Source organism: Syngnathus scovelli, chromosome 4 (genome assembly GCF_024217435.2).
Source record: "Syngnathus scovelli strain Florida chromosome 4, RoL_Ssco_1.2, whole genome shotgun sequence".
Lineage (NCBI taxonomy): Eukaryota > Metazoa > Chordata > Actinopteri > Syngnathiformes > Syngnathidae > Syngnathus > Syngnathus scovelli.
In genome coordinates, this window is record NC_090850.1 from 2,281,962 (window position 1) to 2,309,910 (window position 27,949).

The 27,949-nt window shown below is 41.5% G+C and overlaps 1 protein-coding gene across 2 annotated transcripts in view; it reads right to left on the reverse strand.

Moving 5' to 3' along the window:
- Window positions 1-2,972: 2,972 nt before the first annotated feature.
- LOC125966881 (cell migration-inducing and hyaluronan-binding protein) overlaps window positions 2,973-27,949 on the reverse strand; it is a 266,570-nt gene continuing 241,593 nt past the window's right edge. For both annotated transcript variants that reach the window (XM_049717394.1, XM_049717393.1), the window contains 10 exons: window positions 21,998-22,153; window positions 21,678-21,858; window positions 20,810-21,025; window positions 16,106-16,317; window positions 11,347-11,532; window positions 7,174-7,378; window positions 6,615-6,701; window positions 5,630-5,787; window positions 5,338-5,438; window positions 2,973-4,535 (listed from right to left, as the gene is read on the reverse strand). In XM_049717394.1, the coding sequence (XP_049573351.1) occupies window positions 4,408-4,535; window positions 5,338-5,438; window positions 5,630-5,787; window positions 6,615-6,701; window positions 7,174-7,378; window positions 11,347-11,532; window positions 16,106-16,317; window positions 20,810-21,025; window positions 21,678-21,858; window positions 21,998-22,153 (1,630 nt within the window). In that variant the 3' untranslated portion in view covers window positions 2,973-4,407. The remainder of the gene's footprint in view (window positions 4,536-5,337; window positions 5,439-5,629; window positions 5,788-6,614; window positions 6,702-7,173; window positions 7,379-11,346; window positions 11,533-16,105; window positions 16,318-20,809; window positions 21,026-21,677; window positions 21,859-21,997; window positions 22,154-27,949) is intronic.

Below are 27,949 nucleotides of genomic sequence, written 5' to 3' on the forward strand. Positions count from 1 at the left end.
GAGGAGTTTCTTTGCATCGAGGTTTATGCAAAGATCTTGTATGTGTCGGGGAGCCTCCGACCGAAGGCTCTTTTTTGTGTACAGCATGTACAGAAATTAAATGCTAAATATTTGAAGCTTTCTTGAAGACCATTTTGCTTTTTTTTTATTACATTTTTTATTTTTTTTATTTTATTATTTAAAAAACTTTTTTTTTCTTAATAAAGTTTAAAGTCATTATTTTTTATGTATGTTATATGATAAAGAAACAAAGTTGTTTGACCAAAATAAGGCCAAAGACATTGATAAAGTGCAGTAATAACAGTATCACTGCACAAATCATCAGAAAAAAACAGTTGGAGTCTAGGACTCACCGTTCTCAAAATAAGGGGGGGGGGGACATATCCTCACGGGTGCCCCGTGAGGATATGTCCCCCCCCCTGTAACTTGGGCTAGGAATGAGGGAACCTGTTCAAATTTGCCACACTACCTGAGCAGACCCCCAGGAAGACAGAAAAAAAACAGTTGGAGTCTAGGACTCACCGTTCTCAAAATAAGGGGGGGAAACATATCCTCACGGGGCACCCGTGAGGATATGTTCCCCCCCTGTAATTTGAACTAGGAATGAGGGAACCTGTTTAAATTTGCCACACTACCTGAGCAAACCCCCAGGAAGACAGAAAAAAAACAGTTGGAGTCTAGGACTCACCGTTCTCAAAATAAGGGGGGGGGGGGGGACATATCCTCACGGGTGCCCCGTGAGGATATGTTCCCCCCCTGTAACTTGGGCTAGGAATGAGGGAACCTGTTCAAATTTGCCACACTACCTGAGCAGACCCCCAAGAAGACAGAAAAAAAAAACTGTCGGAGTCTAGGACTCACCGTTCTCAAAATAAGGGGGGGGGGGGGGAACATATCCTCACGGGGCACCCGTGAGGATATGTTCCCCCCCTGTAACTTGGGCTAGGAATGAGGGAACCTGTTAAAATTTGCCACACTACCTGAGCAGACCCCCAGGAAGACAGAAAAAAAAAACAGTTGGAGTCTAGGACTCACCGTTCTCAAAATAAGGGGGGGAACATATCCTCACGGGGCACCCGTGAGGATATGTTCCCCCCTGTAACTTGGGCTAGGAATGAGGGAACCTGTTCAAATTTGCCACACTACCTGAGCAGACCCCCAGGAAGACAGAAAAAGAGCCAGTCGATGTCCAGGACTCACCGTTCTCAAAATGGGAGGGGGGCACAAATATTCACGGCTTGACATTTTTTATAGCGTTCCTGTTACAATTTTTATCCTACCACCTTTCACTTTGCTTGGGACAAAAGGAGCCTTCAGAACTGAAATTTCTTCAATTATTCATTCAAATCAATTCACTCAAATCATTCTCGTTATGAAAGATTTGATCACAAAACGTGTGTGGCTTTTTCTTAAATGAACACGTTTGACATTGCTAGTGTCAGCTTTTAATTATATTGCGCTGTCATTTTAAAGCAAATTAATAAATGCAACACTATTAATTTGCTTTGAAAATACCTGAGTAATAAAATGGATGGATGAATGATGATCACAATTAAGAATAAAGTCTCATTTGTAATATATACTCCTTGTAGCATGTAACGGTACCCAAAAGGAGGAGTTTCTTTGCATCGAGGTTTATGCAAAGAGCTCACGTAATTATATCGTTACTTTTTGGTAAGTGAGTGAGTGTTCCGTCTGTACGACTGGTCTTTGAATGCACCCCGCTTCAATGGCAGAACGCGGATGAATTTAAAGACATCAAATGAGAATAATCCTTTATAAAAATTAAAATTGACTGACGCAAACGTGAATTCTTCATATTTTTATTGAAAACAACATAGTGCTGACGCTCACGGGGGAACCAAATCGAGCACAACACCTGTTAGCCGGGGGCACCTTATTGGAAGAGGTGCGTTTGACAAACTTCACCTTGCAAGGCAGATGGCAAGATGACAGTGTGGAAAGTTAGGTTCATCCACATCACAGGTGTGAAACTCCAACCCTTCCTGCATGTTTTCAAAATTTCCCTCGTTAAACACACTTGATTCAATTGATCAGGATCATTATCAGGCACCTGTAGAACGTGAGGATGAACTGATCCACAGAATTTGAACATCTGATCTGTAAAACACTATTTATTGTCTTTGTACTGAGCCTTTAAAAATTTTGATAAACTAATGAGGCAAAATGGCTACAGGTACAGAAGTTATTTGTAATGGTTGCGGATAAATTACTGACATGTTATGTAAAAATTACTTTTTAAGTGCTTGTGTACATATTTTAAAGACGTTGTCCTACCCAAATAGTTTGGTTTGCAAAATGCCTGCCCACCCATCAAGCGTACAACTAAATAATCAAACTAATCTTACATCTGCTTCTTACCTCACAATTTGTCAGTTAATCCAAGGCTGTCTAAAACGCAAACCCATCTAAACCAAAAAGTAAGAAGAGCTGCATTGAGTTCTATTGAACACACAGCTTAGCATTAATGTTATAGCTTTTGGTAATTGGCACAAACTTATTTGCTCAATGAAGTTGTTGACATGCAGTTTTGTCAAAAGAATTAATAAATGTGTTAAGAGTAGTGTAGGGAGTGATGCCCCCCACACACACTCTACACTTCTTAAGTCGGAGTCGCTTGCCTAATCACAACACCCTATTATGTAAGACTTACATTGTACGTTGTACTCTCCATCGGTTCCACAGAAGCGAGGGTAGGCTGAAATGTCTCTCATTGTCAGGAGACAAGACGAACCCCTGAATACAGGCTAAGTGAGGGGAGACTTAAAAAAAAAAAAAAAAGAAAACAGTGCATGAAGTGTTGTGCGATTCTTCATCTTTGGAGTATTTTCACCATGTCACAACACATAAAAAGTTCAGTGCTGTCCTGTAACTTTGCAGGATGCCAGTTTTGAAATGTTTCAATTGGTTCTTTGTTCTTGCCACTGTGAAAAAAAAGATACCAGTCAATCTCTCATCAGCATTATTTATTTATGTACAAAAGACAAACATTAACGTCAGGCTCTAATTGCATACAACACATTCATTTTGTTTAGTGAACAATGCATATACAAGTTTGCAGGAGGTTGAAAAATTTATCTATTACCTTGACATGTACACAGAGGACAGAAACAACGTTACAACTCAGATGATGTTCATTGCAGATTTGGATTGGTGGAGTGTACAATAAATAAGTATAAAATATATGCCATATCTGTGGAATTTTAAAAACAAGTCAAACATACAGAACACTGAATTACTCCTACACCCTCCGAAAAAAGACCAGCTATTTCGGCAAAGGGAGGGTCCAGATTGGAACAAATGTTTCTGCAGGACTTTTAAATAAGAAAATTACATCTATAAAAACTCCATCGTTTGACATTTAGTGGATCCTTTAGTTATGGGCCTTTTGCTGGTTCAACACTAAAAATACAGAGCAATGTATCACATTGGAATTGGTTGGAATTGGGGGGTTAGCTCACCAAATGATTCCCGAGCGCAGCACCGCTGCTGCTCACTGCTCCCCTCTCTCCCGGGGGATGGATCAAAATCACACGGGGATGGGTTAAATGCAGAGGACAAATTTCACCACACCCAGATGTGTGTGTGACGATCATTGGGACTTCAAAATAAAAAAATATATATACAAGCTACTATTACACAACCCTGCATTGGATGCTAACAATGACTATATTTTTCTTTTTGTTGAGTAATTGAGTTTAATAACATGGACATTTAGGACCCTTGTTTCACAGATTACCTATAGCCACACTTTCATGGAAGGATGCAGATGATACACACTTCATTTTGTTTGGACAAAATCTTGCTTGTAATATTGATGTTGAAGAGGTCAGCAGATGAGAGCTTTTAAATGTAAAGTACATGCGCAGAAATGTGTCTTTTTCCATAGGTAATATTTAGCTTGACAAAAATAAACTTAGTTGTTGTCCAAACTTCAGCTTTCAAATGAACTCTGCAGTTTTAGACACTTAAAATATCTGACAAGCGTGGCCAACCAACCATCATCTGACGAGCTTCTTAGCTTTCTCACACAGCAAAAGGGCTTTCACCTTGTACTCGCATGTGTCTTCTGACAATAACTCCTCAGGGGCATGTTATGCAAAATGCCAGCAGGACTATAGTAATGATTAATGTGCTCATGATAGAAGTGCAGCGTCTCAAACTTCCCGTTAATGTACGAAGAGTCGGCCATAATTCTGCATAATAATTCTACGTCGAGTTTAAGCCGTCTAGTAATCAAAAACACACCACTTGGACCTGGACCACAAAAGTCTATAGTCAATGTATAGTGAGTGCATTGTCTGAGTATGTGTGTGTATTTTTTTGTTTTGTTTTCATGATATTGCAGCCACATAGGCTTTTTGTTCTTTCCGTTCTGCCTGTCACTCATAGCTTCATCTTGTGGACCACAGGGATTGGCAGGACCTGGTGGACCTTGGCTCTGTCGGGGTCCACTTCCAATCGAATCCAGTCAGGGTGGAATGAGCCCTTGAAGCCTACAAACGCCAACTTATCTACAGGAGGAAAACATTGAAGAGGGTGAGGACCTGATGTGAAGATTGTTGCTTCTAAGCAAGCTTCTTGTGTTGACTCTGGCTTGCGTGCCCAAAGCTGTTGAGTGGGTCTGGTTATTTTAGTATCCTCTCCCAGTCCAAAACCACAAATGATTGTAGCACATAGTAAGTCTCAGTTCATAGGTTATGCCTTAGAGGGAACCTTTTCCTTTGCCTCTCCAGGGCTTGAGACTAACTTTGTAACCTGACATTTTAGGGGCGCAAGTAGAAGATTTGTGTCATGAAAGGGCTAGAGTAAATATCAAAGTGTAAATATTCATCCCACTTATTTACACTATATTACTGAAATGTGGAGTGCAGGTTTGTCAGCAACAAAATATATTCAAGAATAGGTTTTTTTTGTTTTAATCAGTAAATTACTGGTTATTTGGGTGCGAGTAGATGAAAATTGCAGTTTCACGGTCTCAAATTTTGAGAAGCAAAATGCCACCGTTTTGGTGCGACATGTTTAATGTGTGAGGAATCCCTTGAGATAACATGTTCGGAATTGTCGCATTATAAATAAAATGTACCTAACTTAAATTATGATGTCTATTCATCATCTAGTATTTAAACAAATGCTCTGTGCTTTCCAAATATTGTCAGAGATGCTTGTATGGATGCCCGAGTTTGGCATTTATTATTTTATGTCCTGAAACAGCATCATTCATTGTAAATTAGCAGACTACTATTTTAGTTAACATTAAGGTTAACACTACACATTTAATTGAAAAACAAATCATATTATATTGTCAGAAATTACCTTTCAATGGCTTTCCTGAGTACGCGCCAAGTCGCTCCAATACTTTGGTCCATGGACCTCTTGTTATCAGACGGCCTTTTGATGTCAGGAGAACAACAGAACTAGAGAAAGAATGGGACATAATAACAATAATAAAGAAACCGTGGTTCAAGTCACTCCAATTAATCACGTTTTTACAAACTTGTGTAAGGAAAGCAATCATTTTAGTTGGATATTTTTACTGCATTCAGTTCATTATGAATCAAAGATTTCTGTATTGTGTTGCTGGTTACATTGCAAAGCCTGCTCTTACCCATCTTTCAGTCCACTGATGTAGTTGTTTATCTGCGCAGGCACACCCTGAAGGATTGAGTTCCTGAAGCCTTTGCTCTCTATCACCTTGCCATCATGCCCATCGATTACGGTTAGCTGCACGCCATCTTCTGGTTGGTACAATTTCCGGCCATTCACCTGTCATTGCCAGTCATTCACATAACTTTTGAAAGTGCTACTACACACTGTTCAGCATCATTTAATCAGACGCTCAAAGCAATGTTTGTAACTATACAATGTATTATAAAAATAGAAGGTATTTTAAATAAGGAAGAAAAAAGGAAAAAGTCTCAGCAGTTAGTAATTCAGGGTTACATGAGGCGAATGTGAGCTACTTACCCGCTTGAATACTTAAACATACATATGAACTGATATTAAGGTTTAGTACTACTTCCTCTACCTCAGTCATTAGCGTTCCGTTGGCTTTTATACCTAGTCAAGAAAACAGGGCCCAATTCAGAAAAGGTCCTCGGAGGACCCAGATTATGTATCATTTGCACTAATCTGCGCAATGAATGGAAAATAGTTAGGTGGTTTGGTGTAGCCTGATGTGCATTTCTGAGGTGGGGCACACCTGAGCAAACAAACAATTTGAAGGAACCAATCAGCAAAGAGCCGGCATGACTTTGAGGGGGAAACAAAAAAATCTGTCTTACTTTGAAATAAATGCTTCTAGTGCCATCAACACCTGATACAACATTGGGTCTGGTTTACCAAGCTCCACGAATGAAAGTGCAATTGATCAAAATTGAAACTCAGGGAATAGTAGTAAAACAAAATAACATTAAGTATTGAGCACAAATTTGAACATAATACCTTGGTCCCACAGCCCAAATCCCAAAATATGACCATGTACTTTGTACTGAATTATAATTCGAAACTAACATTTGTAACATTTTGCAGTGTATGCAAATCTTAAGTCAGAGCAGTGAGGGAAATCTCCAACGCAAAGGAAAAAAAAATACCTCCGTAAAGGCAAAGTCCTCCTTAATGTGGAAAAACCGAGTATTATAGGACTCTAGTTTGACTTCCAGTAAGTGCTCTGGTGAGTGCTGAAACAAACAAAAATAAATATAATGAGACAATTTTGACATTTGAGAGAGACTGAGTTCCCACAATAAGACAACAAATAAATAGATATACATTTTACTTTTGTATAAATTATTTTTTTATTTATAAATTATTTTATAAAATCACTACTTCAATCAAAATCAAGTATCAATGTCAGTGTTGGTTCCTAATAATTAGTGCATGTTTACCCCTTGCTGGCGATGCAGGTTCTAAGCCCATATACTTTCTATTTTTATGATTTCTAATTGGAGTCTTCACTTTGAACATTAATTTTAGATGATTTTTCAGATGACAAATTCAGTTCAGATGAACATAAACCTAAGACTGTTGAACCACATTCAGCAAGCCAACATGTTCATTATCAAACTTTCCAAAATATTTGTATAATGTCCACCACAAATTGAGCATTTCAATATTATTTGAGTATGAAATTGATTCTTTCCCATTTCTCACCAGTCTGTCATTTGGGATCTTCCTGGGCATTGGCACATCTACGACAGGCAGCTCAGCATGTTTTGGATAGGCCTGTGCCATGCAATTGCTGGGTGGACTCCCTTTAGGGATGACTGCTGTTATCTTTACCCTCTCGCATCCTTTGAGGGAGCAAAAGGCAAATTGCTCCTTGTCATTATGGGCCTGAACCTTCAAGAAGAGCAGCCTGCAAAACACATCATATGGAACCACCACAGTTAGTTTGGAAGTATTGACATGATTAAAAACAATGCTCTGTCTGTAATTGTGATATATATATACCGTAATTTTCGGACTAAAAGTCGCTCCGGAATATAGGTCGCATTAGCCATAAAATGCACAATAACGTGAAAAAAAAACATATATAAGTCGCTCCGGAGTATAAGTTGCATTTTGGGGGGAAATTTATTCGACAAAATCCAACACCAAGAACAGACTTGAACGAGCAACAACAGGCTAAACGATAGGTATGCTAACGTGACATAAACACAAACGAAGAGCTGAGAACGGGCCTGACGTAATATTCAGAGTTATTAAAAAAAACTATTACATAAATAACACGTTTATAAAACCATCTGTGTCAATTCATTAAATCCATCGATCGTCCTTTGTCAACAATGGGTGCGCGCCGCTGACGCCGCTTGCACTTCAAAATATTCCACAGGCCCATATAACGATATATAAATTAGATATCAAATAACCATTATATAAGCAATAATATTATCAAACCATCTGTGCACTCTAAATCATTAAATCCATCGATCAAATTCCTTGTCCTTTGTCAACAACTCCGCGTGTGCGCCCTGACGTCAGCCTCGTCGTTATTCCACAGATCTAGTATATAACTATATTGTAGCGTTAACAAAGTACAAGGAAAGACGTGGGTTTTGTAAACGGCTCTTTATTTAACAAAACAAACTTCCAGGCGTGTGGCGGCGTGGACTTCCAGCCACGGAGGTGGAAGAGAGATCCATAGAATAGGACCGGGCGTACGTAAAAGCCATGACCGAGCCCCATCCACCGTCCCTGGACAGCCACCCGGCCGAGCGCTGGCCCTCGACTTCTATTCACGGAGGTGAAAGAGAACTCCGTAGAGTAGGACCGGCGTGCGTAAAAGCCATAATAGTTTTCAAACCTTCTGTGTCACTCCAAATACTTAAGTCCTTCAAACTCTTCGTCCTCCGTGTCACTTAGAAACAAAGCCGCTAATGATGCCGGTAGTACGTGGCGCCCTTCGTCATCTTCGTCATCCCGTGATCAATCTTTGTCCTTTTTGTAAACAACCCCCGCGCTGCGCCGCGCTGCTGACATCACTTGAAATTCAAATTACAGTAATCCCTTGCTACATCGCGGTTCGTTTATCGCGGTTTCACTTTTTTATTTGGGGGAACATTTTTGAAAGAATTCACATATATGTCGCTCCTCATTATAAGTCGCCCCCCCACCCAAACTATGAAAAAAAACGCGACTTATATAAAATTACGGTGTGTATGTATACACACACACACACACACACACACACACACACACACACACACACACACATGCACACAGACACGCACGCGCACACACACAGACACACACACACGCACACACACACAGTGGCCTAGTGGTAGAGCGTCCGCCTTGGGCCTGGAAGGTTGTGGGTTCAAACCCCGGCCGGGTCACACCAAAGACTATAAAAATGGGACCCATTGCCTCCCTGCTTGGCATTCAGCATTAAGAGTTGGAATTGGGGGGTTAGATCACCAAATGATTCCCGAGCGCGGCACCGCTGCTGCTCACTGCTCCCCTCTCCCCCAGGGGTTGGATCAAAATCACACGGGGATGGGTTAAATGCAGAGGACAAATTTCACCACACCTAGATGTGTGTGTGACGATCATTGGGACTTTAACTTTCTATCTATCTATCTATCTATCTATCTATCTATCTATCTATCTATCTATCTATCTATCTATCTATCTATCTATCTATCTATCTATCTATCTATCTATCTATTCAGGCATCTCCTCCTGCATTATTTGCACCTCCGCTTCACACAACTTGTTGCCACTCCGAATCCATCCATCCATCCATCCATCCATCCATCCATCCATCCATCCATCCATCCATCCATCCATCCATCCATCCATCCATCCATCCATAAGTACAAAATGTCGATATATCCATCTATCAGTACAAAATGTTGATGTCTATACACACAAAGTTATATTGCAGATATGATGTTATCAAGAGGTAGATTAGGACACTTAAGTTCTCCCTTTGCGTTCAATTATGCAAACCTCTACATTTGTAGTCCTAGCAACTAATTTAAACACAATATCATATTAAAGAGATACATTGATGACATTCTATGTTTGTTCATAGGTTCAGAAGACTCATTATTTCAGTTCAGACATTATCCTAATAATAAATAGCCTTTCCTGAAATTTACTGTGGAACACAACACAGATATGAAACATTTAATGGATTTACTTATTTTTGTCAATGAACAAAAAACAACATCAAACACTACTATTGATCATATACAAACTGATGGGAACATTATTTTACGTGCAGAACGCCACCACTCCAAATCACTCAAAGATAACATCCTTTATGGACAGTTCCTCAGACAAGTTATGACAGAGGGGGTAATTAGGAGAAGCAAGAACCTTATTATTGTGGTGTCTTCCCTGTAGCCATTGAGGAACATAAGCTTGCAAGTAAAAATTGGTTGCCCCGAGAGGTCAATGGTAATTATAGATGGGGTAGATCTACTGTACATATTGTGCTCACATACATACCATTAAAGTATTTACTCACCCACAGAACAGGCAAAGAATTGTGGGGCCCATGGTGGTTTTTGGGACATTTGAATGGACATTCATACTCACCCGCCATGTTAATTATTTTTTTAATAAATTTTTGAATATGTTGAACACGTTATGTTAGGGTTTTCAGGTTAGTTTGATCCTATGATTATGTTGGAATGTAACCTGTAATAATTAAACTCGCCTGTCCTGTCTTAACAAAAGTAGTACAACAAAGTGTGGACTACATCAGAGGTCACATATTCCACTCTTCGGAATCTGGTGCTTTGCATGTTTTATATGGCTTCCTACTGCAACACACCTGATAAAATTAGCGTATGACGTCGCCAAAGGGGGGCGGCGGTAGGGGGTACGGTGGAAAATGTGACAACTCAACGTCCAAAAAATCTGACCAAGAGATATCTCCTATTGTGTGAGCAAGTGTAGGCATGTGATAATTATTCTCTAAAATATTAGAACAAAACTCGCAATATATACGTATCTACCTACTTCATGTTGTGAGGTTGCCTGTCCATATGTTGCCTCGTAAAAAAATAAATAAATAAGGTGCCTGATTATCACCCAAATTGATGTGGACATATGTATAAAAATATCCCTTCCTCCCTCCCTCCCTCCCTACCACCCACCCACCCAACCCATCCATCCATCCATCCACCCACCCACCCATCAACCTAACCCAACCCATCCATCCACCCACCAACCAACCCAACCCAACCCAACCCAACCCAACCCAACCCATCCATCCATCCATCCATCCATCCATCCATCCATCCATCCATCCATCCATCCATCCATCCATCCATCCATCCATCCATCCATCCATCCATCCATCCATCCATCCATCCACCCAACCCATCCATCCATCCATTTTCTATACCGCTTGTCCCCATGCGGGTCGCAGGCATGCTGGAGCCTATCCCAGCAGTCATCAGGCAGTAGGTGGGGGACACCCTGAACTAGTTGTCAGCCAATCGCAGGGCACACAGAGACGAACAACCATTCGCGCTCACAGCTAGGGACAATTTGTAGTGCTCAACCGGCCTACCAAGCATGTTTTTACGATGTGGGAGGAAACCGGAGTGCTTGGAAAAAATCCACGCGGGCACGGGGAGAACATGCAAACTCCACACAGGGAGAGCCGGAGTCGAACTTGCACCCTCCTAACTATGAGGTGGACGTGCTAACAGTGTTCCACCGAGCCGCCTGTATAAAAATATGATAATCATAATCTGAAAATGCATATTAGCACGTAACTTGCAATATTTATGAAGAGTCACATTTGTACAAACCGATAACAAATAACACATTTGTAAGACACTTGTGTATTTTTGTGTGTCTGACCCTGTGTCTTCCTCCCAGTAGTAATAGCTCCTGGTCAGATGTGAGTGGTTGAGCTTCTCCTTCTGCATTGTTCTCATGAAGACTCCTGTCTTCCGGGTCTGTTTGGTCAGGCGAATGTGAATGTCTGAGATGACAACAAAGGTAGTGCCTTGAGGGTAGCACACACCCACGTTGATCCAGTCATTTCTGTAATAAAAAATGATATCAAGAAATCCAAAGGATTAGTGTTTTGCGGGTATTTAATACTCTAATAAAAACTTAGTTGGAATAGTTGGACTTATGTAACACATGTCTCTCAAAATTAAGCATTAAACTTGTAAAGTTTGATTTTTTTTGGTGACACAGCCATTTAAATAATTTACTAGATGGCCACCATCTATCAGATTACAACCCAGAACTATTCAGGTCATGCAGCATGCCATTGACTTTTGACAAAGACAAAAGTCAATGGCATGCTGCGTGACCAGCTACACACCTGCAGATGGTGCCATTGTCATTTTCATTGCTATCAATGGTGCAGCGTCAGATGAGCAACAAGTGCCAATAATAGACCACCAAGAAAGACTTGCCCATTTTTGCGAGTACCCAAAGTATTACAAAGAATAAGTTTTGCTGCCTGTCATACTAATTGACCAGAGTTTTGCAGATTAAACCCTGATAAAAGCTTAATCTTGAAACGGCTCATCATAGTAAGTGAATCTCCATCCTCTCACAAACCTATTAAGACACAATGTCTAAGTATTGCTGGGACGGGTTTCATGGAGCTTTCTGGGCTGTATAGAGCCAGGGCCACTAGGAAAGCTAGGGCTATTCTGTCCAACGAATAGCCCCACCTGCTGGCCTTCCACTACAGGCTCCTGCCGTCTGGCTGCCGGTACTTGTTATCTAGGCTCAGAACAAATACGTAAAGGAACACCTTTGTGCCAACCACTATAGACTTCTTGAAACAGGTATTGTGAGCCTGCCCCTGAGGTATAGGTGTCTGGATGCTGCACAATGTAATGATTATGATTATGAATTGCCACTCCGGGAAATAATAAAGATTCTGAAGTCTGAGTGTGTATATATATATATATATATATATATATATATATATATATATATATATATATATATATATATATATATACGTTCATTGGCTTTAAATCCATGCTAATTGCTTAGAATGCAATATTAGTATGGTGCTAACAAAATTTATATACCTACTATCTGCTTACTCAATTAGGGTGTGATGATTACTTTCTGTACGGCTTACTGAAAGGACCTTATTCAGTGCGAATTCAGGGGCATGCTAAGCACAGTTGGATGCCTGGGATAGAATGGTCATTTTTTTAGGAGGGGGGAGGGGGGGGGGTTAAATATTTGCTTCAAACATAAGCAAGCAAATTTTCATTTGGATTTTATTTCACGATCAGCTATGGACATATGTAACTAGTGGCATTTCTACTCCTACAACAACCACCTAACTTGAGGAACACGCACTGCCAGCTCGAAGGTGCAGAATTCTAACGCGTTGAGTTAACTTGCTTTTTAACTGTAAAGATGGACTTGGGCCTTTCTATGCCCCCTCTATTTATGCAGGGTGCCCCTTTAAAATGCACACAAATGTATTATTGAGATGCAGATCAATGTGCACCTAAAACATTTATGGCGGCAAACACACACGTCCAGTTGTTTTTTGTCTTCCCTAACCACATTTCAGCTATGATATGTTGCCATGCACATACAGTGGCCGCGGTCAAAAGTTCACGTCACGCTTATTTGAGCATGTTTTTGTCCCTAAATTTCTCTCAGTTTGAAAATTCAAACAAATAATGAAAGGAATATCTATTGTAAAACAAAATGAAAATGAACATTTCCCATTAAATTTCCCTCCCTGCTTGCCTTATGTGAGTCGCTTTTAGCACCAGTGCACGTCCGCGTGATGTATGCATCGACAAACAGATCGAGACAATTTTAAATAATCACAAAAGCACAGGGGACATTTCTAAACTACACAACAAAGGAAATTTTTGGTTTTTACATTTTCTCCAAGAGACGGGGACAAATTGTATCCCAGAATAGACTGGTTAAGACAAATTCTGGGGAAAACAGGACGGGTGGGAACTCTACTGTCAAGGTGCAGTCCAAGAAAAACTGGACTTTATAAGACTATGTCTGCTTTGCTGTGTCTTGTTGCTATACACAAGTATTTTTTTTTCAGTGTAGGTATGTATGAGTGGAAAAGTTAGCATACACAAATTGGCAGGAGCCTCTGCGTTAACATTTGTGGTGGGAGCAATGTGATTTTTGTATTTTAAAAAATGATTAAAAAAATATTGATAAAAGGATATTGTACTGAAGTATATACTTGGCAACTCTGGGTTGTGGATTTCTTTCATTGGCATATCAGCCCAAAGATTCTTTGCCAGGTTTCAACGTGTTTTGCCTTATATTTACCACATAAAGGAATATTCTGCGTGTATAGCTGCTTCTCTGATATTCATTAGAATATTCAAATTAACATTGAGAACAATGTATGATCAATAATCTGTTAAGAAATTAGTTTTATGTTAAGAGTAGTAGTAGTAGTAGTAATAGTAGTAGTAGGAGTAGGAATAGGAATAGGAGTAGGAGTAGGAGTAGGAGTAGTAGTACATGAGTAGCAGGGGAGAACATGCAAACTCCACAAAGGAAGGCCAGAGCAGGAATGAAACCCTGCAACTCTGAAACTGGGAAGTGAACGTGCTAACCAATGCACCACCATGCTGCCTAAATTTGAATAATGATAATAATAATATAATAATAATAATCATCCACCGCCAAGTTCGGAAGGTTGTGGGTTCGATTCCACCTTTGGCTTTCCCTGTGTGGAGTTTGCATGTTCTCCCTGTGCCTGCGTGAGTTTTCCCCGGGAACTCCGGTTTCCTCTCACATCCCAAAAGCATGCTTGGTAGGCCGATTGAGCACTCCAAATTGCCCATAAGTGCGTGTGCGACTGGTTGTTCGTCTCTGTGTGCTCTGCGATTGGCTGGCAACCAGTACAGGGTGTCTGCTACTGCCTGATGACTGCTGGGATAGGCTCCAGCACACTCGCGACCCCCAAGGGGACAAGCGGTACGGATAATGGATGGATGGATCTCTTCAAAGCTGTATGTTTATTTATAACTTTCAGGAAAATGTCTTTGAAAAATGTCCAGGATTGCTCTACGTCTAGAATTACCGTATTTGCTGGTGTATTGGTCGACCTTTTTCGATCCAAAATCGACCGAAAAAAATCGACCTCGACTTATACACCGAGTCCTAAAATTTAACTTCGTATTCATCGCTTCAAATGTGATGGTAACCAAGGCCGTTTCTCATGCATCTCATTGTGCGTTGTTGAACCGGGCGGCGTGCGCGAGTGCGCGGCCCGCTGGAAGTCCAATGAGGCGCCGCATCTCCTCCGCGGTGCTTATAAAATGCCGATCCGCTCGGCTTGGAGCTATTTCCGGCCTCCCGTTGGTGCCGGGCGGCGTGCGCGAGCTCGCCGGCCGCGATCTCCTCCGCGGTGCTTATAAAGTGCCGATCCGCTCGGCTTGGAGCTATTTCCGGCCTCCCGTTGGTGCCGGGCGGCGTGCGCGAGCTCGCCGGCCGCGATCTCCTCCGCGGTGCTTATAAAGTGCCGATCCGCTCGGCTTGGAGCTATTTCCGGCCTCCCGTTGGTGCCGGGCGCCGTGCGCGAGCTCGCCGGCCGCGATCTCCTCCGCGGTGCTTATAAACAGCTGCATGCGCACGGCCTCCCGGAATTTGAACACATTTCGTCAATAAATTTCGCATATTGAATTTTGAAGTTTAATATAATGCAACAATTGAGCTCGACTTATACAAAGGATATATCATAAAATCGTAAATTTCCGTCGAATTTTAGGGGGTCGACTTATACACCGAGTCGACCTGTACACCGGCAAATACGGTAGATTTAGTATATATTCCCAGTTTACCACACACAAATCATGATGAAAGACTTGCTCATTAAAATGTTTAAAATTATTTCTGAAAACAATACGGGGCTTGCATTTTGGAATCCTAGTGCTTCTATATGATGATGATCACTTCGGTCATTACAATCGACATTGAAGGAAGAAAATCTATGTAGCATGTTAGTTAAGATCAAGTCAATCAAGATAGATTTATCTGGACTTTTGGGATGAGACCTGGTGGGAAAGTTGACTAAATGTCTGAGATTAGTAGAATTAGTAGAATTAAAATATCCATCAGAAGTTGTATTTAACTAGTCCCAGTTTTCTACTGGTCAGAGCTTAGCCATCATCTTTGGAAAACAGTGACTCATTGTATGTGCCTTCTTATTTTTACTTTTTGTATTGTTTACTTGAATGTGTAATATGTCTTGTCACCGTGGGATAGTAGGAAACGAAATTTCAATCTCTTTGTATGTCTTGGCATGTGAAGAAATTATCAATAAAGCAGACTTTGACTTTGACTCTACGACGATACTACTGAGGTGTGTAGTTCAACTACCTGAAATGTTGTTACTGCCCAACACTGGGGTGTCATACAATAAAAGCAGAATTTGAGTGCAATCTTTATTCAGCATTAATGTACATATACATACCTGTGCTGTATGTGTGTTCGCCACTGAACCTCTCTAAAAAAATTGTCACTCAACGATCCACATTTGTAATCAAGCATTTTGAGTGCAACATAATCGCTGTTTTTTGTGTTCCACTGTGTCTGCGTTTTCATCTTGCTACTATAAACCATGACCATGTTCACTTACTTGTTGAAGTTAATAAGCCAGATGGTGACCTCAGCAGGTGCGGCTTGGTCCCAATGGATGGTATACCCCTTTGCCAAAGTGACAACTGGTTGGAACTGCTGGTAGTGCTTCCTCTTTCCCAACGCACCCTCTAAAGTTAGGGGTCGGTCAGGGTATTCATCTCTTACTATGTGCATGTTCAGATTGGCAGGATTACGTGTCTGGACGTAGAGCTGTAGGAAATAAACATTGCGTTGTTAGGCTGATCTAAGTCTTAATTTTTTTGGTATTTGGTGTATTATTTAGTAAACTGGAAAGGTTTAAATATAAATATTTATGTACATGTTTGTTTGTGTGTTTATTTTGGCTTGTACATTGTCACCATTCATTACAATTCATCCACTGTTATTACATGACTTGCTGAAATGGGATGAAGCAATTCTGCTTATCTAGTCTCACCCAGATTTCAACCAAGGATTTACATAATTACACTTCTATTTTGTTACTTGTAAAGTGAAAAAAACAAGTTTGACATTCTAAATTGGATATAACACATTTTGTTACTTATAAAGTGAAAAAACAAAAACAAGAATGACATTCTAAATTGGATAGTACCGTATTTTTCGGACTAAAAGTCGCTCCATAATATAGGTCGCATTAGCCATAAAATGCACAATAACATGAAAAAAAAACATATATAAGTCGCTCCGGAGTATAAATCGCATTTTGGGGAAATGTATTCGACAAAATCCAACACCAATAACAGACATGAACGAGCAACAACAGGCTAAACGATAGGTATGCTAACGTGACATAAACACAAACGAAGAGCTGAGAACGGGCCTGACATAACATTCAGAGTTATTCAAATAACCATTACATAAATAACACGTTTATAAAACCATCTGTGTCTCTCCAATTCATTAAATCCATCGATCGTCCTTTATGTCAACAATGCCGGCCGGGTGCGCGCCGCTGACGGTGGTTGCACTTCAAAATATTCCACAGGCCCATATAACGATATATAAATTATATATCAAATAATTATTATATAAGCAATAATATTATCAAACTAGCTGTGTCACTCCAAATCATTAAATCCATCGATTGTCCTTTATGTCAACAATGCCGGCCGGGTGTGCGCAGCTGACGGTGCTTGCACTTCAAAATATTCCACAGGCCCATATAACGAGATATAAATTATATATCAAATAACTATTATATAAGCAATAATATTATCAAACCATCTGTGTCACTCCAAATCATTAAATCCATCGATCAAATTCCTCGTTCTTTGTCAACAACGCTGTGCGTGCGCCCTGACGTCAGCATCGTCGTTCTTCTACAGATCTAGTATATAACTATATTGTAGCGTTAACAAAGTGCAAAGAAAGACGTGGATTTGGTAAACGGCTCTTTATTTAACAAAACAAAAGTTCAACGAGCCAACAACTACTTAACTGTAATAATAAAAACATATACAATTTGCTCCACGAAATAAAATATATCAAATAACTATAACATAAATAGTTCACCGCCACACGGCCCCAAGCACCGGCGTCGACTTCCAGGCGTGTGGCGGCGTGGACTTCCATCCCCGGAGGTGGCACTTCCAGCCACGGAGGTGGAAGAGAGCTCCATAGAATAGGATCGGGCGTGCGTAAAAGCCATGTCCGAGCCCCATCCACCACCCCCGGACAGCCACCGGGCCGAGCACCAGCCCCCGACTTCCATCCACGGACGTGAAAGAGAGCTCCGTAGAGTAGGACCGGGCGTGCGTAAAAGCCATGTCCGAGCCCCATCCAGCGTCCTCGGACAGCCACCCAGCCGGGCGCCGGCCCCCGACTTCCATCCACAGAGGTGAAAGAGAGCTCCGTAGAGTAGGACAGGGCGTGCATAAAACCCATAATAGTTTATCAAACCTTCTGTGTCACTCCAAATCATTAAATCCTTCAAACTCTTCGTCCTCCGTGTCACTTACAAACAAAGCCGCTAATGATGCCGGTAGTACGTGGGGCCCTTCGTCATCTTTGTCATCCCGTGATCCAAACTTTGTCCTTTATGTAAACAGCCGCTGACGTCACTTGAAATTCAAATTACAATAATCCCTTGCTACATCGCGGTTCGTTTATCGCGGTTTCACCTTTTCTTTTTTTTATTTTGAAAATTTGCGAAAAAATTAACATATAAGTCGCTCCTCAGTATAAGCCAACCCCCCCCCCCACCCAAACTATGAAAAAAAACGCGACTTATAGTCCAAAAAATACGGGAGTTTTTTTTTGTCCCAGTGTCCGAATGACCGGGATTCTTGAGAGTTTATAAGAGTCATTTGTCAGAATCTAAACTCTATCCTTCTATTTTCTACTACAGCTTGTACTATTTAGGGTCACATTTAGGGTCACAGAGTAGGTCGAACCCATCCCAGTAAACTGGGCAAAATGCAAAGTGATACCAAAACTAAATTCTGATACCACTAGTACTTTTGAAATTTGAAAAAATTAGATCATTTCAAAGAAAGACCGATGGAAAGATGGCTCTATCAGTGGATCAATCAATAGATGGATGGATAGATGTATAGATGGATGAACGGACCGATGGAAAGATGGCTCTATCAATGGATCAATCAATAGATGGATGGATAGATGTATAGATAAATCGGTAGAAATGATACAAATCAATAGAAATGAAATAATTTAGTCACCAGAAAAAAAGTCCCGATCAAAACATGTGTTTGTAAAACTCTAACGAATCAAATTGAATACTTTTTTGTGGCCCTTGAATGCTTCAGCAGTGCTTTTCAAAACCCCGATGCTACTACTAATGTAAGCTGCTATCACATCAATGATCGTCTAGCTTTTGACTTGTGAACTGCCGTTATACAACAGTAGCCAGCTCAGCAACACTCGTGGCATTTCCATCAAAGGCAATGTATGTGCGTTGAAAATAAGCGATAACTTGCTAATTTCTGAACGATTTTCATGATGCTTCCATCTTTTTCAATGCCAAAGTGTTTGCTATCAATACAGAAAATGCATTTTTGAATATTTACGTAGCTTTGAACACGAACATGGAACATGACAACATTTTTTCTCAAGAGTGTTAATGTAATTACTGTAGACTGAAGATCTAAAGTTCAGTACGTACAGCTGGGCAAAATAAACTTAAACTATCGTTGGACAGCAAATATTGTAACTGGGAATAACTGCACGACTCTGGTGGGTCTCATCACGAGGGGCGACGAGACTCGGTACAGGTCGGAAGTTGACCTTCTGACCACGTGGTGCAGGGACAACAACCTCCTGCTGAACGTCAATAAGACCAAGGAAATCATTGTTGACTTCCGGAAGGGTCACACAACACACCTGCCGCTGATCATCGACGGTGCTGTGGTGGAGAGGGTGAGCTGCACCAAGTTCCTGGGGGTGCACATCAGTGAGGACCTCTCCTGGTCCGCAAACACCTCGTCACTGGCAAAGAAAGCTCAGCGCCGCCTTTACTTCCTGCGGAAGCTCAGGCGTGCATGTGCTCCTCAGGCAGTCCTGTCTACATTCTACCGTGGCACCATTGAGAGCGTCCTCACCAGTTGCATCGCTGTCTGGGGTGGTAACTGCACTGAACAGAACTTGAAGGCCCTGCAGCGCATAGTGAATACGGCTGGTAAGATTATTGGTGCTTCGCTCCCCTCCCTGAAGGACATTTACACCTCCCATCTCACCCGCAAGGCAACCTCGATTGCCAGAGATGTGAGTCACCCGGCTCACTCTTTGTTTGACCTTCTGCCCTCTGGGAAGAGGTACAGGAGCCTGCGCTCCCGCACCACCAGACTCGCCAACAGCTTCTTTCTCCAGGCTGTTAGGGCCCTGAACTCGCTACCCCCTTCTGCGTAGCGTGCGGCACTGTTGCGCTATTTTCGGGAATGTCTGCTGTACGCGCACTTGCTCCTTTTTTTTCTGCTCCTCTTATTTATTTATTTATTTATTGTTGTGTTATTTATTCATTATTTATTCAGCACGCTTTTGTTATACTTGTTTACTTGTTTGTCTGTTGTGAGCCATGTCTTGTCACCGTGGGATAGGGGGGAACGGAATTTCGGTTTCTTTGTGTGTCTTTGGCATGTGGAGAAATTGACAATAAAGCTGACTTTGACTTTGACTTTGATTAAAAAGGCAGAGTTTTGACACAACTTATGTAGTGGCTTTAATTAGACTGTGCAGACATAACTAATTTGTAGCTTGTGAATGTAACTCAAGGAATGCATGTTAATGGTGGATTTAATTATCTTGGAAAGACAGAAAAGCTAATATGATTAAAAAAAATACAGTGATCCTCTTTCTTTGCAGGGGTTGCGTTCCAGACCTACCCGCAATTAATATAAACACTAACACTGAACGTATTCAAACTTAAAAACATTGCAAACACCTTGGCCTTGCTTTGCCTTGTGAGTGTTTTAGCTGCTTTCCTGCGCTGTGGCCGGAACATGCATCGGGGAGCACGTTCTATTTCTAGCTTGGCACATGCAGGTCACAATGGGCCCATCAAGCCGGGAGTACAAAATGATTGCCATATACCAACGATTTCCGTGACGGTGAACTTTTCCAAAAGAAAATTAGATATGTTTACACATAAATCTGTGAAATTGGGACACCAACAATTGAACCACAATATACAAGCAATACCTGTGTTTGTATCTTGTAAGAACAGTATGTTTCTATGTTGATGACTTACCTGTGCATAGTGCCCACTGCAGATGGCAGCCCTCCAATCAGGCACATCAATGCACTCAGGGTGACGGAGCAGCCAGTTGTCTTCCTTAACCAGGTAAGCTCCGGGATACTCACTCACTGAGCCGTCAATGTCATGGAAAATAGTGGTCTTGTCCCCATCCATCTGCATCTTATTAAACCATGGACCAGGCTCCCCAAAAAACACACGTGATGTGATCTACGTGAGAGAGAGAGCAATTTTTAGCAAAAAAATAATTCTATACCGTATATCTATATATGAAGCATTTTCTTACAGCTGCAGCTGTTGTAAGATGTGCTATATAAGTAAAGTTTAAGGAAGTTGGCATGTTTAATGGCAAACTTGCCCAACCGTTTAATTTGGATACAGAAGATGAGGACTTGGACAGATTTGCGTATGAATATCGATTAACAATATTGTGAGTACAGTACAGTACATGGTTAAACAGTAGAATAAAGTACAACCGAATTCACTGTCTTGCTCTCGTGACGTTTTTTTGTTTACCGTAAGTCATGGCATGCATGCGCCCTATAATGTGGTGCGCCCTGTGTGTGGATTAAATACAAAATAGACCCCGCAATTGAGTATGCGTCTTTTAACCTGAAGCACCTTATGGTGCGGAAAATACGGTACAATATTTGTGTGTTTTCCCAAGTATGACCCAAAAGTACATTCTATATTTTAATTTACGATTGACAACTTTTCTACCAAAATGTCTTATTTTCCTTAAAGATAAAACGACATCTGGTTTATAGATGGTAGAAGTGTATGTCTTGCATGTTTTAAAATGTAATTTCCTTGAAATGTACAAACAATACTTCAAGGATTTAACGCACAACTCTTAACTCACAGGTACATGGTCAAATTTGATGTCTGTCACGTTATTGTTGGGGCAACTCTGCCATGAGTTGTTGAGCCTAAACCCAAAAGCACTGCTGTGGCGTCCCTCCAGAGCTGCGTATTTACGAAACGTACAGTTTTGCACGTTGATGGGCCCATCGTAGATCTGCATGCCCCGGATAGGGAAATCACTGCACAGAAAAAAACTCATGGTTAACTTGTTTTACGATATAGCAGAATATAATTATAACAGCATCTTGAATCCACTTTGTTTGTGGATCTAAAATAGACGATGGGATAAAGAGTTTTTCTATGTTCACTTTCACTTACATGCCTCGTGGGAGGGTCCTGCCAGTGAGGTCAGCACCCCCTAAGCCCCAGATACTGTTATCAAGGAGTTGCATTCCATGATTGTCACTTTCCCCCACAAACAGAGAATTCTTCACCTGCTGACGAGAACCATCATCATCTGGAAACGTTCCTCCACTGCACACACAGATGGTAAACGTTAACTCCAACAATTAGAGGCACTTTTGATTTATCATTGTTGATATTTATTGATATTGTATGTGCCAGTGACTGGGCAGCTCATCACACTCTCCTAAACTCCTTAACTTGTACTTTCTACCAATTATAATAAGAACAATAATAAAATATAATAATGAAATATGAATATACGTATAAAAATACAAAATACATTTTATTCATAAATTTCCTTACAAGGGGATACAGCAAGAACCATGGACGACTGAAAGTGCCAAAATTAAATAAATAAATACATCCATCTTCTGGACCACTTTTGCTCACAAGGATCGCGAGCATGATGTGTCGTGTAACATGGGGGTAGAGATGGTCCAAATGGTAGAATATGGATTGTTCACAGGGATAAATTGACAGAGCTAAAATTCCAAATTTGTCCAAAAGATGGCGCCAGACCAAAACATGAGACCAAAGGAGGGGCCAGAATAAGCTAAACCGGTTAAAATGGATATAAAAAAGGAACACGGTGTCAGAGTGTGAGTCACGCATGGAAGCACAAATGTGATTTTTATTTTCATTTCTTTGCTTGGCTAAAAATGTATTCTGTAACCGCTTTAAGCAATATTATTTGTCAATTTGATCAAGAGACCCGTCACTGAGAATAGTGGCTTCTCAGTGGCGTGACATAAATTGTTTGGAGAAGCACAAATGTGATTTTTATTTTTATTTCTTTGCTTGGCTAAAAATGTATTCTGTAACCGCTTTAAGCAATATTATTTGTCAATTTGATCAAGAAACCCGTCACTATGGGAATAGTGGCGTGACACAATTCATGTAACAGAAAGTAGGTCAAAGGTGAAAAGGGGAAGTGAAAGGTTTTACCACTAGCTGTGCATTTGGTGGAAAGTACTGCGTGGTCAGGGCGGAAACAGCGGCTGAAGGCCACAGATAACAAAGGGTGGGGAGGCAGGCCTGTTCCCTGCTATAGGGGCGTGGGAAACTGGCCTGTTCCCTGCTATAGGCGTGGGAACTGGGCAGTCTTACCCTATAGGGAAAGTACCGGAGAAAAGAAAGGGGAGGGGGGGGACGGAGAGGTCTATAAAAGGTCCTGCTGGAGAAGCTTCAAGGCTTTTTCCCCCCAAAAGAGCTCTGATACGTGAAGAGGCCCGGAGGAGTTTCAAGATTTCTTCCAAAGTCCCAAAGATCTTTGTGTGAGACGCAGGATCACTGGACTGAAATTAACTTGGATTTACTCCTAAAAATTGGACTGGACAACTTTAAACGAGAAATTGGTGAGGATGACCGTTTTTATGTATTTTAGCGAGAGGGGGGAATAGTCATCGGGCCGCCGGCTTCCTCGTGGCCAGCCTGTTTCTCTAATTTGGATTTTAGAAGCAAGATCGAACTGATCACTCGACTTTGCTTCCACCAAAAATAGCACGCAACTGGTATTTACCTCTTCCCTTTTTTATGAACTGTGTTTTGCAATCGAATTGTTCTGGGATTGAATGATTTTATTAACACGGGTATCAGTGAGTGAAGTTGTTCAGTTTCTGGAGTAATTGAGATTTGTAATTCTATTCCATGTTTCTTCAATAAATGTGTTTTGTATATTACTTACTTCGTTGTGCGCGGATTTGTACTAAATATGCAACCGAAGGCTCAGGCCCGCTTCCCCTTTTTGACGGGCCGCGTAAAAAGGAACTCTGAACAAGTTAGAGGCTTAAATAACTTCCGTAGTTATCTGAGCCACGAGTGAATTTCGATCTGTTCGAAAGTTGTTTCGTCTGAATAAAATTAAAGGAAGTGTTTAAATCAGATTATTGGTTTTGTGTAGAACGGAAAGTTATTTAACTATTTGAAAGGCTCAGGCCCGGTTCCCCTTTTTGACGGGTCGCGGAAAAAGTAACTCCGAGGAAGTTGGAGAATTAAATAACTTTCGCAAATATTTAAGGGAAGAGTGGATTTCGTTAAAAGTGAATTGTTGGAAATTTACTTCCTTTAAATAACATAACGACGATGATTAAAATAAATCAGTGAAGTTGGTGGAGGATAAAAGTATTTCGATTGTCCGTCGGGCGCGGCCCAGTTCCCCTTTTTGTCGGGCCGCGTCAAAAGTTAAATAGGACACGATCAAAAATTAGACTTGCCTTCCAAATTAATTATTGGGCAAATCTAAATACAGCACGACATTTTTATTCGGTTTAAGAAAGTCGCTATTTTCTTCGAAGCAATTAAGTGGGGTGAAGAACTCCGACGGTCAAGTGCTAGATCTACGTATACGAAGTTAGAATTAATCATATAGGGTGCATTAATTTTCTTCTTAAATGCTATTATTGTCACACTTTTATTAATTCGATTCTCTTTCGAATAAAAAAGTTGGTCGGCTCGCTGCATGAGCGACCAAGTGGAACGGACCCATATCAACATTTACTTTGGCAAAACTAGTGCTTGGGTGCGCTATACAAACGAATCCCTGAGGTCTTAACAAAGACATCTAAAAAATATCCGTAACGAATAAGAACTTCAAACATTAGCGGGGAGCCATCAATACGATGCGGTCACTTCGAAGTCCTGCCTCGAATTGAGTTACTCGGCACGCGCTTCGGGTGACTTGAGAGGGATTGGCGTCGTACAGAAATTAGATTGATTCCGGAGGAGTTAATTTAACTCGGGTGGTTAGATTACGGACGAATCTCCGAACCCGGCTAAAATAAACCCGTTACTGGGAAGCCTGGGGCACCTGATTGCAAGAGGTGCGTTTGACATTTTGGCGCCCAACGAGTAGGAGGGGGGTTGTGAGTAAAAGTTTAGAAAAAAAAAAAAATACAAATGAGACAATAGAAGAACATTTGTTTTTTTGTTTTGCTCACAGCTCCAAAACGAACCTGTGTGGAGTTTTTCAGTTTTTTCTTCCCAGAAACTGTCTTAATTCCGCTCACTGATACAAATAAATGTCAGAACGGCCTTGAGTGACATAAGTACAGTCTCTTTAAGGAATAGAGTTTCCTAGAAAAGAACCTTATTAGCACGGGAGGATTAGAACTGTATTGTGTCATAGTAAACGGTGACCGTTGCCCCTCAGCACATTACTTTAAGCATGAGTAAGGAGGAGATCCTTCACAGCTTGTACTTGTATGGGGTGCTGAAAGTAATGTTTGTAGTGTACGCAGAGTATGCGGCAGAACTTGCAAGAGAAAGAGGGGCCGGTACATGGGCACGGATATTGGGTATAAATACAGAAGATGAACCAGTCGATGAGGAGCCTGCAAATGTTTTAGATTTCATGCCAAAGCCAAGGCCAAAGAGAAGGCAACCAATTAGGAGACCGTCTGGAGAGAGGCCTTTTTATTTTGAAAGATAAAAAGAGAAGACTTGTCTCCCCTCTTCCTTTTCCTTTTTCTTTCTCAATTTAACTTTATAATAAACCTTCATTTCCCCCTTACAAAATTTTTTTTTTTGTTCCTGGACACCTGTGTGGATTACAAATTTTTTTTTTTTGTTCCCGGACACTTGTGTGGATTCCAAATTTTTTTGTTCCCGGACACCTATGTGGATTACAATTTTTTTTTTTTGTTGTTCCCGGACACCTGTGTGGATTACAAATTTTTTTGTTCCCGGACACCTGTGTGGATTACAAATTTTCTTGTTCCCGGACACCTGTGTGGATTACAACATTTTTGTTCCCGGACACTTGTGTCGATTACAAATTTTTTTGTTTTTGGACACCTGTGTGGATTACAAGGATTTTTGTTCCCGGACGCATCAGAGGATTACAGATTTTTGTCCGCTGAACTCACAAAAGGATTTTTCTTCTTTCCGCCCTTTTCTCTTTTTTTTTTTTTTTCCTGCTGTTGAAGACTACAGTAAAGGCTGACCAGGAGTAGTAACTATACTTACTCTCCAGGCAGAAGAAAAACAGCCAAGATAATTCTTCTAAGGCTTGTATGGTACATGATTCTTAACTGTTGGAGACCTTCTGTGACTTACAGGTTCCCAAGAATTGAAAGGCTGAGTGGCTTCGGGCTGATGATTAGTCGTCATTTCCTGTTCGCTACAATAACGTTTGAATTAGAATTTGCAATTGAATGTACCCTTGTTAGAATTTCCTGTCAGTAGAAAACCTGGTGGGGAAAAAAGAAAAAGAAAAAGAAGTGCATCCCACCGTTGAGAGCATCAATAAGCGAGGCAAAAGTTCTCATATTGGTGTTCTGAGTAGAGGCGACGCAAAGGGCGCCGCTGAGTAACTAAGAGCTGAATCGACCCTGTTCCGAATGCGCACGGAAAGGCTTCGAAAGGAGACAGCTCGACCCTACAACTAGAGAAACTGCTACTCATTGAAAGGATGGCTAGCGGTGGAAGGAGATTGGATCCCGAACCTGGAAATCCTATGAATGGAACCGGAAAGGAGGGGTCTAATCCAGACTCTCCAAGACGACATGAAGAACCAGCATGTGTAATATTGTATGGAGGAGGCTTAGAGAAGTGGCCTCAGAAATGGACTGAGTACATAGTCGGATCAAACCCGTCGATAGAGGCAGGATGCCTCTCAACGCGGATGAAGAGAAGCCCTATGAATGGACTCTTTACACCGATGGGTCAAAAAAGGAAGGAGAGCAGAATGCCCACTGGGGTTTTGTTCTGAAGCAAAATGGAGTGGAGCGTTGCCGCCGCAAAGGAAAGACACCCGGCAGCGCGCAAACAGGAGAGGCCACGGCAGTGTTGGAAGGACTGTTAGAAAAAAAAAAAATCACGCTGGACGCGTAAGACTTATAACTGATAGTCATTATTGTGAGCAAGCTCTCAAATTCGATCTAGCCATTTGGGAAGAGAATGGCTTCGAGGGCGCGAAAGGAAAACTAGTGGCCCACTATGAAGTGTGGAAAAAGATAGCCGAGTTACGGCTAAATTTGAGTCTGGATGTGGTTCACCAGAAATCTCATGTGAAAGAAGGAGCTTATTGGAGAGGTAATAACGAAGTTGATTGATACGTCCAGAAAAGAAGAATAAAAGTTGTAGGAGCAGAAAAATGGGACAAGACCCCTCGCGGAAAAGTGGTCCCAGATGAGAGCGTGAGGCAAGTCGTGTCGGCAGTGCATGAAGCACTAGGCCACGCGGGTCCACTGCCTACGCGAAAAAAGTTAGAGATGCTGGAACTCTGGGTCCCTGACCGGACGATTCGTGCGGTCCTGCGGGATTGTAATCCGTGCAACAAAAACAACGCAGGGCGAAGAGGATGACGCACGGATGGAGTGAAGATTAGGAGTACTGTGCCGTGGGGCTCGGTTTGTATGGACGTAGCTGGCCCCATGGGAATAAGTGGCGCAAAGGGTGAGAAATACCTTGTTGTGCTGGTTGACTCGATGTCAGGACACGTCGGGCTGAAAGCAGTGAGAAAAGCCAATGCAAACAGTGTGATCAAGACACTAGAAGATGGGTGCATGTGGCTAGGAATCCCAAAAGAGTGGAGTACTAAATTGCTTGATTTGGTTGCAGACCTAAACGGGAGGAGCAGAAGCAGCCGGCCCTCCCCGTCCGAATAACTGAACCAACGACTCTTTGTGTCACAAGAAGTGGGCAGAATCCAAGACGGCTGTCCCAGAATAAAGAGAAGTGTCGGATCAGCGTTGGACAGAAGGTGTGGATCAAGTCGAGGGACCTGAACAGCAACACGGCAGTGAAGGCCAAGTACGACTGCTCGGACATAGTTAGTGAAGTTTTGGATAGAAACACAGTACGACTAAAGAAGAAAGGTATTCAAGGAGTTGAACAGCTGAAGCCGTTATCGGCTGACCCGAGTCA